Source organism: Cyprinus carpio, chromosome A7 (assembly GCF_018340385.1).
Source record: "Cyprinus carpio isolate SPL01 chromosome A7, ASM1834038v1, whole genome shotgun sequence".
NCBI lineage: Eukaryota > Metazoa > Chordata > Actinopteri > Cypriniformes > Cyprinidae > Cyprinus > Cyprinus carpio.
In genome coordinates, this window is record NC_056578.1 from 25,647,205 (window position 1) to 25,663,797 (window position 16,593).

The window sequence follows — 16,593 nt, forward strand, 5'->3', positions numbered from 1 at the left end:
TTTAAGTTCACTTACTGCCGTTTAACAATGAAGAGGCGGACTTGAGTTACAGCCTCCTCTGCGTTCATTCTATTCAAGCGGTCGCGCGCTGCTTACGTCACGGGTCACACACACACACACACATACGTCTAGACTCAGAAGCTTCTCATCTTACATCCGCAGCAAAAGAAAAGATTAAATAACTTGGTTTATGCTCACAATTTAGATTAAACTGCCCGCAAAATTCTCCACCATAAATACTGTAAGGGAAACAGGTCAATTTAGCTCAAAGGGAATCATTTAAGATTTTAAAGGGAATTTGAACAGAATCACTGTTTCACGGCTGATCACTGAAACGGCCAGCGATTCACTGAACGAGCCGTATAACATCAAATCTGCGCTGGATATTAATATCCAAAGTATAGTGAAAACACTATTAATTAGCACAGTAACAAGATCGGCAGTTTTAAGACATTAACTTGTGAGCACAAAACACAAGATACTTCTCTTTTCAATATAAATAAGGCTTTATTAGATAAATCTAAGACATATAAACTAATCTAACACATAAGCACACGCACTCACACATTCACACAAGTTTCAGGAAGATAGAACGTTAGGAAAGAGTGAGTTTAAGAGAATGAAAATGTGAAATCCCAAGTTTACAGCAATACGTGAAATTGCATAGACATGAACAAACATTTAATCACTTAATTAACCCTCGCACTGAGTTCCTCAATGAGGTTAAAATTATATTAGATAACACCAGTACAGATGTGAGTCTGGAGGTTACTTGCGTTGCCTGTTTAACGGGGTTCCCTTTGTTGTCGCTGAAAAGGGGGTTTCCCGAAGTTGCTGATTGGCTGGAAGTTCAGTAGTCGTTGAAGTGACGTCTTGGGAAGCCCGTGGTTGGGCGTTGGCTGAAGATGCGGAGTTGTGGGCTGGCTGAAGTTTCAGACGGGCACTCGAGGTCAGACTCGGAGACACGGCGTTACAAAACTTAACTCAGAACAAGAACTCTCAAACGGAAAAGAAAAGAAGTAAAGTTTGACGAGACTAGGTGGGTGTTTCTTCTCATCGTGGCTAAGTAGCAGCAGGCGTGCAGGCCGAAGCACGCTGGAACGGCGCTCGAAGAACGCTAAAAGTGATGACAAAGCATGACTAAAAGCTTAAGCTACTAAAGCAAAGCTAAAAGCTGGCATGACTGATAGCAAAAGCTTGACAAAAGCTAAAAGCTAAAAGCATGACTAAAAGCTTAAACTACAACAAAGCTAAAAAGACTAAAAGCAAAATTTGATGGTGTCCTGAGTATTTAAACTGGCATTTTGGCCACACCTCAAATGTTGTCTTGACCAATTAGATACTGTCTTTTCTCAGGGTGTTGCATTGTCTGTCCCACCCATTCATAAATCATATGTTATCTTATCAAGCTCGTGGTCCGAATTTTCCCGCTCTTGCATTGTATAATTTGGACATGATTCCTATAACAAGAATATGATACATTTGACAAATAACTGATGGTCAGAAACGTTTCAAGCAAGAATATTTGAACACACACATACTAAACATGAATATGATCCCTTAAGCTATTCAAGAGTTATTTAAAAAGACATACACAATAAGTGATTAGAAACATTAAAATCAAATGTGTCGGTTACATAAATGATATGGAGTTAAGCAATGGACTGATATCCATTTAGAAGTCTTTTTTTGAGTTCATTTTTTGGTGCATATATGCATTGGAAGGCATTCTCTGTGCCATTCTGGGGAGAGAAGGATATGTCCTGTGAAGACCAGAGGGGGTTAACAGGTCTCCTTAGGAATTTCAGTCTGGTTTTGCTAGGTGGGGGGAAGTCAATCCAACGATCTTGTTTACTCATGGCTTTACATGTGAGGTCCAGACTGTCCATTTCTTCGATTACTTGCCCCAAATTAGACAATCTCTTCTTCGAATTGAAATTGTCAATAATTGTTCTAATGGTGTTAATGTTGAAAGCTGTTCTGTGAAAGAGTTGGTTAGTTATCTTGCTTCAGACTGTGGTGCTAGGAGTTGATTTACAACATCCTGCCTTTCTGTGGAATTCGGCTCATGTTTCAACCAGGCTCCCGATCGAATCTTTAATTTGTCTGGTTCAATGGGTATGGCACAGCTCGTAGCTTCCAGTCTCTCAACCATGGTTGCTGAGACCATCCTCCAATCCAGAGCTCCCTCCATGAGGAAACTATATGCGGAATATAGGTGGAAACTTTTCACCTCCTGGTGCGGACTCCGCCAGCTCGACCCAGTTAATTGCCCAGTTGGTACAGTTCTGGAGTTCCTGCAGGCCCTTCTCTCCACAGAGTTGACCCACTTCACCCTGAAGATCTACGTGGCGGCCATTGCGGCCTACTGCACCCCTCTCGGTGGCCGGTCAATGGGCAGACACCCTCTGGTTACATGTTTCCTCTGCGGTGCGCTGAGGCTGAGGTCTCTGGCCAAAAGAAGCTTATGCTTAGCGGTGGATTAGGATGCTATCCTAAAGCCTCGAATCCTCTTCTCTGCCGGCGCTTCCTTCATTCGTTAAGGCTAAATGCCGGCTTCACGCACGTGCTTTTATACTTCCTGGTCTCTGACGTCACCCACCTATGAAGTCTCACCCATCCATTGGTCTGATTACACACATGATTCAGAGCCTGTCATGCTGAAGGCGTTCCCCAATGCATTTTACGACGCAGTGTCTCGTTCCCTCGAGGAACCATGGTTACATACGTAATCTAAGACGTTCTCCCTCAAGTCTTCGAAAGCATAATGCAATACTAGGTTCTTCAAAGAGAACAGCAGGAGCATAGTAAAAGAAGGTTAGATAGGTTATACAAAAAAGAAATAAAAAAATCAGTGTATTTAGCAAACAAATTTAGAACCATCTGCTGCACAGCCTCAGCTTTGAGTAAATCACCCTACTTAAAGGGGAGTCGTGGCCTAATGGTTAGAGAGTCGGACTCCCAATCGAAGGGTTGTGAGTTCGAGTCTCGGGCCGGCAGGAATTGTGGGTGGGGGGAGTGCATGTACAGTTCTCTCTCCACCTTCAATACCACGACTTAGGTGCCCTTGAGCAAGGCATCGAACCCCCAACTGCTCCCCGGGCGCCGCAGCATAAAATGGCTGCCCACTGCTCCGGGTGTGTGTTCACAGTGTGTGTGTGTGTTCACTGCTCTGTGTGTGTGCACTTCGGATGGGTTAAATGCAGAGCACTAATTCTGAGTATGGGTCACCATACTTGGCTGAATGTAAAAAAACAAAAAACAAAAACAAAAACAAAAAAAATCAAGTTGCATCGCTAAACCTCGGCTTGGATTCTGTTCATTTGCTTTCTTTCAAAATGCACTGGGGAGTACAAAATAGCTGATGTCCAGACAATTGTGCATCTGCTAACTTTTGGGTACACTAATTCTGGCAGATTTCCCCATTCAAATGCATGCCTCAGGACTGCGCTTGACACACAATGTTTGAGCTTACAGATGCCTCTTTCTTTCTTTCTCTCTCTCTCTCTCTCTCTCTCTCTCTCTCTCTCTCTCTCTCAATGTTCATCTCATTCTCATTTCCCTGCTGTGTTTCATAGTCATATGGCAGTCTTACCTAAATCGTTTTTTCTTTGATTTTCAATAACAAAACAATGGTACCAGGATCTCAAGGCAGCACATATATAACAGGATCCAAATAGGAACAAGGCATAACAGAGAAAAAATAAAATAAAATAATGAAGTAAAATATAAAATAGAATGCTTTTTTTGTCTTAATAAAGAATTAAGTCCCAAAAATAAGACCAAGTGCACCAAAAAGATTCACAACTGTACGGCTCAAAATATATACAATCAGAGACATGGAGCACAGTTTCTAATAATCTTTTGTATTTTGGTAATCTCTTTCCAAAAAATCTCAATTATTTCACAATCCCAAAATGTGTGCATCACAGCACTGGTGGCTGCTTTGCAATTAAAATGTAATTGGGTGGTGTTGGGAAAAAGTTAGTGTAGATGCACTTACCTAAATTGTTTTTGATGGTGAAATTGGGATTGTTGAGCATCTCCAGGCGGTAGTGGAACGTGTGTCCCTGGGAGGGATTGTCTTTGTCCACGGCGCTGATGGTTTGAATCACCTGTGGACACAGACACAAATAGAGGGACCAGTCATCCATAACTCTATTTTTGACATCATATGGGGCCAGTCACTGACAGCAGCCAACACGGGATGAAAAATCTGTCCCATTCACTCATAAAAGTAGAGACCCTAAGCTAAGGGGCACAAGCTTTGGCAGCCCACTTTTCTGTGCCAAGTCCATCTATATATCTGCCACCCCTGTTCAAGACATGTTGTTTTTCTTTATGATTTACAGCTCGATGAAAAGTGGAACCCAGCCGTCCTGGTCATTCTTTTCCCAACATGGATGGAGAATGTTCTTACGGTGTCTGTGTTAGAGGGAGGAGGATGAGGAAGTACATACTGATACTGTTATCACAGGCACTGCATGTTGGCTAGAGATGCAGGCTCTGACTGAGCCTGAATGGATCTGAATGTTTTTAATTTCTGCAGTGGAAGAGAGAGAGTGAGTAGCTAAAAAGGGCCACCCAGGTGTCTCTTACTTCTCTCTCTTAAATCAATAGGCTATAATTTACCGCGGTTGATCAATACGGAGGAGCTGTGAGAGGGAAATGCTGCTGCAGGGCCTGTTTGATGGCCTCTTACCTGTCCAGGTTTGCCATTTTCACAAAGGAAGGCTTCGTACTCAGAGGCGAACTCAGGGGCGTTGTCGTTTATGTCCAGCACTTTGATTGCCACTGTGGCTCTGGAAATCTGGCTGTGGTTTCCTGATACAAAAAGAGACAAGTTTTTAAAACACTGAAAACAGAAGTACAGATAAACCAAAAAAAAGAAGGTAGCTATTGCAAATCTCAGGTAAATACAATGACCCAGTTATTTTTAGTCTCCTATTTCTTTCTCTCTTCCTCTCCTTTTTTTCTTCCTCCCATCCTTTGGGTTGATTCAGAGACAGGTGAGATGCAGCATCAGTCTGAGCTTTAGACATTATCAAGTATGCAAAACAGGATTATGGTGGGAAAAAAAAAACACATTCAAAGTGCTTTTGAAATCCCCTGTACAGGTGCATGTTTTATACATGAAGGTTAAAATAATAATAATAATATTAATAACATGGTGGCAGAAGACAATAAAGGGCAATTTAATTAGATTAACTTTTCATTGGAATTATTCATTGGCAGTAATTCACAGTCCCTTTTGAGGACCCATGTAAATGAGTATATTTAATTAGGGTTGCAAACACTGACTTTTAAAGCAATTATCTATTCATTTGGCTTCAGCACATGGCATGGTACCTTAACATCTCACAGGTAATTCAGGAACTGCTGTGATGTGTGACACTTAGAACAGCAAACAGCATTTGAAATGCATTTGACCTGCCAATTAGTTTCCCTCCTTGATCGAAAAAAAAAAAAAAAAAAAAAAAAAAAAACCTTATGAGCCTTGACCAAATGTTTCAACATAATGTATTAGCACAGACATGCTGTACAGATATGTGTTTAAATATTGTTTCACCAGAGGCATCACAAGAAAAAAAAAAAAAAAAAAAAAAAAAAATCCAGATTTGTTGGTCATCATGATAAAACACTGAGCAAAAACATTTTGCACGCTTAACTTCACAAGCAATGCTGCTATGTGAGTAGCCCTTAAATAATTCAGTTTATTCTGCTCTTTGAGCTCAAATACATCTTATGTTAATTGTATATGACAACATATTTTTTTCCTCCTCCAGGGAAGGATTTTTGGCTCCAGTATCTGAATAATGTAGCTGTACATGCCAATCAAAATGAATCTCAAGGTTTATGGATGACTTGTGCAGTGTTTATTTCTGGTCCACAGCTTGTGTTTAATAAGTTCTTTATCCAGTCAACAGATGTCCTTTTATCTGTTAAGAACAGCAAACAGCTCTGGCGTGAGTAGAAGTTAGATGTCCATGAACTGACTGCTGAGCTGTTTATTTCAGTTAAATCTCTGTCTTCAGTTTCTGAGAGGAAACTTTACCACCTTAAAATCTGTTGATGGTAAATTAGTACCTGAGGTGTAAGGTAAAGCTTATATTACATTATTTGTTATGGTTCAGGTTTTGACCTTTTTATCTTAGAGCCTTTAGACATGTTGAATATATACCCGCATTTGTTTCTCCATTGTAAATCCTGTTACGTAATTAACAAAGATGTTAACTGTGATGTGAAATTTTTATTGGTCTGAAGTGCCTCTACACAGATTTTAATGATCTCTTTGCACATTACTGTAATGATCTTTTTCATAATGTTATACAATCATTTTGAAACATAAAACATTTAATGTTTCAATCAAGAGGAAGAAAGGAAATTTGTACTTACGAACTTCAGTGGCTGTCACGGTGATATTGTGCCACATATCTGTCTCTCTATCCAGAGGTTTAGCTAATGTGATCTTCCCGTCATCAACATTAATGTTAAACTGCCTCTCTAAATCTGTGTGCCTATCAATAAAATACCTGTAGATGAAAAACACACAAAGAGAGAGAGAGAATAAAATCCTTCAGTATATGAGGTAAAATGGATTAATACAAATTCTTTAAAATAAATAAATAATAAATAAATAAAATATTAGAGTCAGTGGCTGACATAAACCAACAAAAATGTACCCAAAATATCAGATTAAAATAACATTGTAAAAAAATCTTTGTCATGTCATGATTAAGATGAATAATTTCAATTACTTTTTTCTGAAGATAAACGTTTTGTCATGGTTAAAGGGGTCATATGATGCGATTGTTTTCCTTTCTCTTTGGAGTGTTACAAGCTGTTCGTGAATAGATAAGATCCCTAAAGTTGCAAAGACTAAAGTCTCAAACCCAAAGAGATATTCTTTATAAAAGTTAAGACTCATCCATGCTCTCCTAAAACTTGTTGTTTTTCCGATCACAAAGGCAGACTGGGTTTTATGTTTACGCAGTGTGATGCAATGCAACGCATAAAAAGACAGTATAATCAGTAATTATGTCCCCACTGGATGCTACAAATGGCTGGTTTGTAATGGGTTTTGTTGTTTTTGTCTCGTCGCACCGGGACACACAGCATTCCAGTATGGTAAGGGGTGTAACATTTCCGTCACACGCTTGAGGTATTCGGCCAATCACAACGCACTGTATAGCTGGCCAATCAGAGTACACGTTGCTTTTCAAAAAAAAGTGGACCCGTTTCAGTAAGGCGGGGCATAGATGAGAAACATTAAAGTACTGTATGTGGAAAATAATGTGTTTTTGAACCTTAAACCACATAAACACATTTCATTACACCAAATACACTTAATAGTGTTCTTTTTTAGCAACGTCATGACCCCTTAAAAAAAATAGAAATACATTTCACGCAGAACATTTAAATTCAATCTAGTTTATATGCACCTGGAATTTACTAATCCTTGAATTATCAAGGTAAAGTCTACTTGGCCATCCTCTCAAACAGGAATGTGAGGTATAACTTTTAAGAAGGCCCCAGTGGATGAGGAATGGGTTGTAAATTAAATGTAGAAAGAAAGAAAGAAAGAAAGAAAGAAAGAATGAATAATGCCTGAATTTGTTTGAATTCTTAGGGAAATAGAAAGAGAAAGAAAGAAAGAAAGAAAGAAAGAAAGAAAAAGAAAGAAAGAAAGAAAGAAAGAAAGAAAGAAAAATTAATTGGTCTGGATAGTGAACGTGAGGAAAATGTTCAGCCGCAGTAGAGATCCTGAGAATGAGGGTGGAAGTCCAGGAGCAGTGCTCTACTGCTGTGCAGGCAGCCAGACAGCATTCCCACCTGGGAACAGTCTCCGGGAGGCAGAGTGGATTTCAGTCAGGCTCTGACAGCTCCACGTACCACCAAGAGACAGACCCTGAAATGTTCTGCTATGTGTCAATCAAACTGACAACGTTACAGTGGGGAATGAAGTGGGAGAAAAAAAAAAAATATATATATATATATATATATAAAATAGAAACAAACAATCAAATATGTAATTATTTATTCCATGGGATTTTTTAACAATGTTAAAAAATAATAATAATAATTAAAAAAAAAAAATGGCTCAAAGCTTTTCTTGATTAAGTATTTAGTAAAATACATAGTTTTTCATAGACAGACATTTCTGAATAACAAACATTAATAATAATATTAAATATTATTATTATTATACATTTATCAAATGTAAATATTTTTACAGTGCATTCTACAGATACATGAATCAATCATTACCACCTTTTTTAATCACCCTAAGAGCCAATCCACATATTACATGTTAATATAATTAATATTGTTATTAATATGAATTAATATTAATATAAAACATTTAATTACAAGTCACTCAACAAAATAATTACATATAAAGTGCATGTTGTTGATTAGTATTACTCATTGGCGCTACTTGCTTATATAATTATACTGCAACCTGAGGACTCTAATGTGTGATCTTTTTATTAAATTACATACATGAAAATTATGATTTTATTTTTACTAAATAAAGGCACAGAATAGAATATGTTCTCTAGGCCTTTTGCCATGTAGTTATTATGTCGGGTAAAAGATTAATTAAGAGGACTTTCACAGAAACACGATTTATTTTACCGTTCCAAATGATTTCCAGTAGGCTGCACCCTGTAAATGTACAGTAACCAAATCAAATGACTCTGCCTTCTCTATGTAAGTAAAGCGTACATCAGTATTACATAATTGCCATCAAGAGCAGCCACCATGTATTAGCATATGCTAGATATCAGGTGCCACAACAAGATCTGGAGCCAGAGGGACTTCTGTCAGAGAAGGTTAAAAGATCCCCACTGATTAAACCCACACTTATTTTGACAGATAGACAATACTCCTAACAAGGCTAATGTGAACTTGGACACAGCTTGGCACCATTTGATGCACGTCAGTTTCACAATAACAAGATAAATCCTGAAATCTTATAGGGAGAGAAAGAGAGAGAGAGAGAGAGAGAGAGAGAGAGAGAGAGAGAGAGAGAGAGATGGGGAGGCTGAGAGGTCAGAATGATGTGGAACAATGTTTCTATGAATTACTGTTTCCATGTTGAGCTGCGATTAAAACTGACATGTTCATTTTAGCACAGTCCTTTAAATGCCAAATTATTATTATTATTATTATTATTGTTATTATTATTATTTTATGTTTTATTCTTGCCCATTTCTTATTTACAAAGTGGCTTTTACCTTTTAAAATGACTTCAACCCTTTTGCTCCACTTGGGAAGACATGCAACTTTAACACTTTATGGTTCAAAATTCAGCAAAAAGTCAAACAACCAAAAAAATAAATAAATAAATAAATAAACAAATAATTAAAAAAAACCAAACAAACAAACAAAAAAATTGATCACATTAGAAAAGATAACTCATCTCTTAATGCTTAAAATGACCTTGTCATGTTTAGCTTAACACAATCAACTCAATGCCCTCAGGACAGAAGTAATGCAACATATCAATATGAAAAGCCTACTGCATGTCAGACCAGCGGGTGCATAGATGGGAATGATAGCAAGCAAAATGCATTCTAAGCTAGGAAGGATATTAGAAAGAAGAAGAAGAAAAACAAAACAAACAACAACAAAAAACAAAAACAAAGCAACAACAACAACAACAAAAAATCTTCCACTTTTGGAACCGCAAAGGCCACAGATTTTCTACTAATAATGCAGTCTTAATATTCAATCACTAAGCACAGATGTCATGTTTAAATCACTCTGCAAGTATTATACCTAATATTTTGAAGCAAAAGCCAAAGAAAATAACTATGCCTTACAAAGCACCATAAACAAGCACACTACAATGTAGAACAAACAGCTCTTGTGCAAAAGAGAGACATCAACATTTGAGGACATGGACATTGGATTTCTGTTTTCAAATGAAACTTGAGTAGGACTTGAATAGCTTTATTTAAACTATTTCTGGAATGCCTGGGGTGATTTTGTAGAGGATTGCATCTGTACAGTATGTAAAATTCGAATGATTAAAATCAAACATGAAGGGGGTGGGGGCTATATATCAGATGGATTCATGTGGAGCAGCATTTACTCTAAACTTAGCTGCTCTGAGTTGCAAAAAACAAACAGGATTATGAGTTTCTTATGTGCCAAATATCACACACTGTAAGTAAAAAAAACAAATAATTTTGGCAGATTTGGTTGCCAGAGTAATTTAGGTAAAAATGCATAAAAACTGTAAAAACATTTACCAGTGTTTCCCAAAGGATTTTGTGAGACTGTGGTGGGTGGACCTTGGTTCCTCAAGGGGGGTCCAGGGGCATGCAAAACAAAACTAAATAAAACAAAAACAGCAGACAAACTGAATTTCACTCTCTGACAGCATGTGGTGCTTATGAAACAGAGGGAGAAATGCCATCAAAAGTCAGATCCCTTCAGAAATACATTCATATAAACCCCCACTCCAATATTTACATTTTTTCTTCCAATAAACAGCGAGTTTGCTCTACCTGAAGCATTTAGTATTTTCTTTGTGCGGGTCTGTTTATTTTAGTCCTTGCTTGCAAGAGATAAACCTATTAGCTTTTATTTTGCCGGAAACTGCTGCTGAACTTTTATTTTGGCAGAAAACACCAACTTCTGTGAAAACAGGCTTACAAACGCGTCTCATTTCAAATCTAGTGAAATACTGTGAACTGTTGCATTCTCAGATGCACGCTAAACTCACAGCACGTTCAAAAACCAGATCATGAGCTGATCGCGTGAAAAGAATGTGCGCTTGGCTTTGAAACATGCAGCGCAAACATACTTGATACACAAGGGGATAAAGCCATATACACTTTAGTTCGTTTGATGGACACTTAACAAAAGCAAGGGCACGAAACAGAATGTTAAAGACCTTTTATGTTATAATGAGGAGTATCATCAATATATTTTCGGTTTAATATGAAACTGTGCAGGGACAGATTAGACCAGGGATCTCCAACCCTGCTCCTGGAGAGCTACTGTCCTGCAGATTTCAGCTCCAACCCCAATCAAACACACCTGAACCAGCTAATCAAGGTGTTCAGGGCTGCTCAGGGATTCAGGAATACAGACAGGTGTTGGAGCAGGGTTGGAACTGAAGTCTGCAAGATGGTAGCTCTCCAGGAGCAGGGTTGGAGATCCCTGAATTAGATTGTGGCGGGGCAGTTCATTACAAGTAGCTTTCATTACACGGGCCAGTTCATTACAAGTAGCTTTTCCACAAGTTGAAGTACATACTAATATATAGAGGGTGCACAGAGTCATTCACACAAACACTAAACACCATCATAGTAACACACATGACACTTCAATAATGCAATAAACATTTATTAAACAACAGAAGATGTAACATAAACTGTACATAACTGATAACTGTCATGATCTGTCTTTTATGTCAAAACACCGGGGATAATTCAACATAGGAGATGAACAAACACACAAACACAAGGAGATAGCAACAAGTAGACCCGGCAAAGGTAGACAGAACAAACAGGAACTTAAATACAAGGGATAATTACTTAACACAGGTGCAAAGGATCTAAATCAAACTAAACGAGGAGAGGAACATGACCAAAAAGGAAACACAGGAAGGACTACAGGGCAAAATGGGTCCAAAAGTCTAACGTTACTCCCCTCTCCTGGAAGGCATGTCCCGTGCTGTAACAGTTCCAGCAGGGAGCGGGGGTGGGCACCCTGGAGGTTGGTGCAGGACTGGGACACGGAGAATACCTCCAGGGCGGATCACGCAGTCCAGAGTGCCATGGCGGAGCAGAGAGTTCAGGAGGCCATGGCTGAACAGGGAGCTCGGGAGCCGGGCCTCGTCACTCAGCCATTCACCTCTAATACCCCCCCCCAAAAAAAAAAATCCTGTAGGCCTAACTCTGGAACTGTGGCCCTCCCTGGGCTTGACGTGGGAATTGGAGCCCTCCTTGGGCTGGAAAAGGGAGTACTGGAACCCTCCTTGGGTTGGACATGGGAACTGGAGTCCTTCTTGAGCTAAACTCAGGGACTGTAACCCTCTCTGGGCCAAACTCGGGACAAGAGCCCTCACTGGGCTAAACTCAGGGACAGGAGCCCTCTTTGGGCTTGATTCGGTGGCAGGAGCCCTCCCTGTGATAAATTTGGGGACAGGAGCCCTCACTGGGCTGGATTTGGGGGCTGGAGCCGACAGCCTTTTTTTCTCCTCAGGTTTCTCTTTTGGTTAGAGGTGAACGGCGCGGCAGATGGGCTTGACTCGGGAACAGCTGGCGGGCTTGACTGAGGAATGGCTGGTGTTTCTGGGCTGAGGACAGAGACGGTGCTGGGAAGAGATGGGTGGTCGGAACATTTGGCCGGGTATGTGGAGGGTCCTGGCGAGGGGTGATCTTGTTTGGTCAGGTCTTCTATCACAATGTGTCTGTGCAGGAAGCACGCAGGAGGCAAAAAATAGCTCAAACAGTCTTTAATGACAAAACACCAGGGATAATTAAACATATGAGATGACCAAACACAAGAAGATAGCAATGAGTAGACCCGACAAAGGAAGACTGAACAAACAGGAACTTAAATACAATGGATAATTACTTAACACAGGTGCAAGGAATCTAAATCACACTAAACGAGGTAGGGAACATGACCAAATAAGGAAACAAGGGCAAAACGGGTCCAAAAGTCTGACAATAACAAACATGACAAAACTATTAAAGAGGTCATATGACGTTGCTAAAAATAACATTATTTTGTGTATTTGGTGTAATGAAATGTGTTTATGCGGTTTAAAGTAAAAAATAAATAAATAAATAAAAACATTATTTTCCACATACCATACATTATTGTTTCTACTCTATGCCCCGCCTTTCTGAAACACACTGATTTTTACAAAGCTCTGAATAGCGAGGTGTGCTCTGATTGGCCAGGTATCCAGTGCATTGTGATTGGCCCAATACCTCAAGCGTGTGACGGAAATGTTACGCCCCTTACCATACTGTGATGCCATGTCCAGGCGCGATGGCATTTGTAGCATTCAGTGGGGACATAATTGCTGTTACTGTTATTTATTACTAGTAATTATTAATAATGTTTCTGCATTTGTGATCGGAGAAATGACAAAGAACTAGCACTGCTCTACACTGCTAAAAATTTGCATTTGAATAGTCAGTGGCAAATCCAGTGACAATATGAAAACGTAGCGTACTTACAGGATGTGAGTTAGCATGATTTGTCAGAACATTGTAGGCTACTCTCCCAGGAAACAGTGCTTGTCCTCCTTAAAATGTGTTGGACATATCTGAATATTTGGTTTGACCTGTTCTGGAACAGTGCTTTAAATACAACTTAACCACTGATTTCTAGTTGTGTCCTCTTTTGCAAGGCCAAACAAAGTAGTTTCGCTTTCACAATGACACACACAGTGTCTCCACAATATGGTGGCGGCAATAACAATATTACAGCGAGAATAAAAGTTACGCCTTTTTTCTTTGCATGAACATTTGGGCAGTGTTATGCAAACCTTCCCACAGAGTGAAAAATTGAAAGTGACGTGACATGTGGCCAAGTATGGTGACTCAGAATAAGTGCTCTGCATTTATCTCATCCAAAGTGTACACACACACACCCAGAGCAGTGGGCAGCCATTTTTTGCTGCGGTGCCCGGGGAGCAGTTGGGGGTTCGATGCCTTGCTCAAGGGCACCTTTTGGGTTACGAGTCTGACTCTCTAACCATTAGGCCAAGACTTCCCCGTCGTGACGGGTGACGTAAACATGTGGGGGTGTATTTAAACGTGGTGATTTAGGAGGGAGTGGACGAGTCTTAACTTTTATAAAGAATATCTCTTTGGGTTTGAGACTTTAGTCTTTGCAACTTTAGGGATCTTATCTATTCACGAACAGCTTGTCACACTCCAAAGAGAAAGGAAAACTTGAAATCGCATCATATGACCCCTGAAACATGATTATTTAAACAAAATACTTTCAAATGTGGAGTGTCATGCAGGGAATTCTGGGAATTTCAGTTTACAGATTTTACTGTAAATTATACGCTGATTTGTTATTTTTATGCCTAAAAATTGTACCGTTAACAACATTTTACTGTACAGTTACAAGAAATGTCTGGTTAGATCTTTTACAGTTTTTCCTTGTATATAGTATGGGAACTTACGGGTAACTTATTAACAGGTATTTTTTTTTCTTTTTCTTTTTCTGTAGCATTTTTACAATATTTTACAGTTAAAAGTACACTCATTTTTTAATTTTTATATATTTATTTATTTTATTTTTTATACAGTGCACTGCCACACTTCATTTTGAAGCATGCAGCACATATATTTAATCAAAACACAACCTTAGCAATGTAATAATCCCACTAAGCCATTTTGATATTTTGATGTATTGTGCAGCCCTAGGATAAATATATCACACACATGAGAACTCTCACTTGGTGTAAACTCCATTGCAGTGTTGAAAACCAATCTCTGATTTCTCCCCTGCTCCCAGTTCCCTGTGTAATTACACAACCTGTTGTATGTTGTCCCTGAAACATCGCAAGTCACTGGAGAATTAATGGAATGCTAGGCTGGACTGAGAGAAATTGGCTGTATAACCTATACTGAAGGTGCCCTTGTAATTTTTCAAGTAGGAAGTGAAATACATCAGTGGGAGGAAGGGGAGGAATCTTATTTTGTCATTGTCATATCTCTCTCTCTCTATCCCAGTACAACCAATTCCATGGAGGTGAGAGCTCCATTTAGTCTGAATGCAAATGCTCCTCTACAGGAAAATTTCATCAGCAGCATTTAATGGCTGGTGGGATGCAGTAGTGAGAGAACACTTGGTTATTAGATTGATGTAGAAGCTTGAGTTTGATCTTTTCTTGGTTTAATGAAGAAGGTTTTTTTGGACTAATTTCACCAAGGAGGACAACAGAGCACCAGACCTCTTCTGACAAGGTCACATGGGCTAGAAAAGATTGCCTTTACCTGACTTGGCTGTGTGTGGCGTCCTGGTCTCTCGCCGCTACCGCTCCTATGACTGTGTTGATTGCAGCGTTTTCATGCACGTCGAAGAGATAAGTAGACTTTGTGAAGACAGGGGGTTCATCTGCGTCCTCAACAATGATTTTGACCATGGTTTGGTCCATGTAGGGCCCACCCGTAATCGAATCGGCACGTATGTTGGTTGCCACCACTGTTAGGTTGTAGGATTTTTTTGACTCAAAGTCCAGAGGCTGGAGAACAGAGAGAAAAATAGATATGTTTATTATTAATGGGCACACAAACAAAGACAAACGGTTTCCTGGTTTTAGCGGACTCAGTTTGCTGGGCTTGCAGGTCTGACTGTAATTGCACCAGCTTCCTTCCACCTTGCAGTGGCTAAGATTTAAGCTGCTGTGAGCCCAATAGCAGGGTGAACAAAAACAATATTTAGTAGCAATAACCACACTTTCACCTGGAGCATGGGATGTTATTAATTTGTGGCAAAGACAGCATGTGTTGGGGATAAAACGCGTATACGCGTTAATCGACTCCAGATGGAAACAGAAGGACTGGATTGCAAATTGTTAAGAAATCATGAAAAAAATACAATTTGTATGTTTGTGTTGTATGAAAACAAAATTAATCCTTGCCCACAATATCATGACGATAACATTGTTAATGTATTCTCTAAGGCAATTATCCAATGGTGAGATATTATTGAAGTAGCAGATAAAATACAATTTGGGAATTATTTGTACTCCAGGATAAATATTTGTGATTTCAGTGTATGAGGAAAGGCCCCATGTTCACCCCACCTGTGTACATACATGCTGCAGTGAAGAGAACTTGACACAGAGCGCCGTATTATAGCCAGTACTAACAATTTTCATCTAGTAAAAATTTCATGGTTTTTACTCTCCCTGTTCCCGGCTGATACCATTACATTCCGAATCACATCTCTCTCTACCTCATTTGAACTCGAAAAAGGGCTCAAATCCCCCCTTTGCTCTTTTATTGACAGAAACTAAAGTAGACCTGACTGTTGAAGTACACATGAAAAGAAACAGGCGCTAGGAATTAGTTGATGTGGTAGAATGAAGAATTTGCTTATGTTAACAAAAAAAAAAGAAAAAAAAGAAAGAAAAGCCTCTGTCCCACAGGGGAGGTCAGGCGGACATTGGAGCCGGGCTGAGAGCAGCCCCAGCTGGGGGAGGAGAGCAGCTGGAGTTCCTCTATCAGCACGCTTTGAAGTCAGTGCAGCTGACAGCAGGGCACCCGGATGAGAACATTCCATGTACCTCTGTCTACTGCAGTCCACAAAGCTTTTGGGAGGATTTTATTTCATTTTATTTTTACCCCTCCCTTGCTACTACCGCCATGTCGAGACAGAGAGGAAACACAAGAAGAAGAAAAAAAGTAAAAAAAAAAAGTTCCTTAAAAGTATTCAGACCCTTGGCTAGTCTTGACTCATCTGTCATTTCACTTTATATTAAAATATATTGCACTGTGTGTGTGTGTGTGTGTGTGTGTGTGTGTGTGTGTGTGTGTGTGTGTGTGTGTGTGTGTGTGTGGTATATATATATATATATATATATATATATATAGTTTG

At 39.4% G+C, this 16,593-nt stretch overlaps 1 protein-coding gene across 3 annotated transcripts in view; it reads right to left on the bottom strand.

Moving 5' to 3' along the window:
- LOC109108582 (cadherin-8-like) overlaps nt 1–16,593 on the bottom strand; it is a 128,532-nt gene that overhangs the window by 21,563 nt on the left and 90,376 nt on the right. For all 3 annotated transcript variants that reach the window (XM_042760596.1, XM_042760595.1, XM_042760594.1), the window contains 4 exons: nt 14,988–15,235; nt 6,397–6,533; nt 4,703–4,824; nt 4,004–4,115 (listed from right to left, as the gene is read on the bottom strand). In XM_042760596.1, the coding sequence (XP_042616530.1) occupies nt 4,004–4,115; nt 4,703–4,824; nt 6,397–6,533; nt 14,988–15,235 (619 nt within the window). The remainder of the gene's footprint in view (nt 1–4,003; nt 4,116–4,702; nt 4,825–6,396; nt 6,534–14,987; nt 15,236–16,593) is intronic.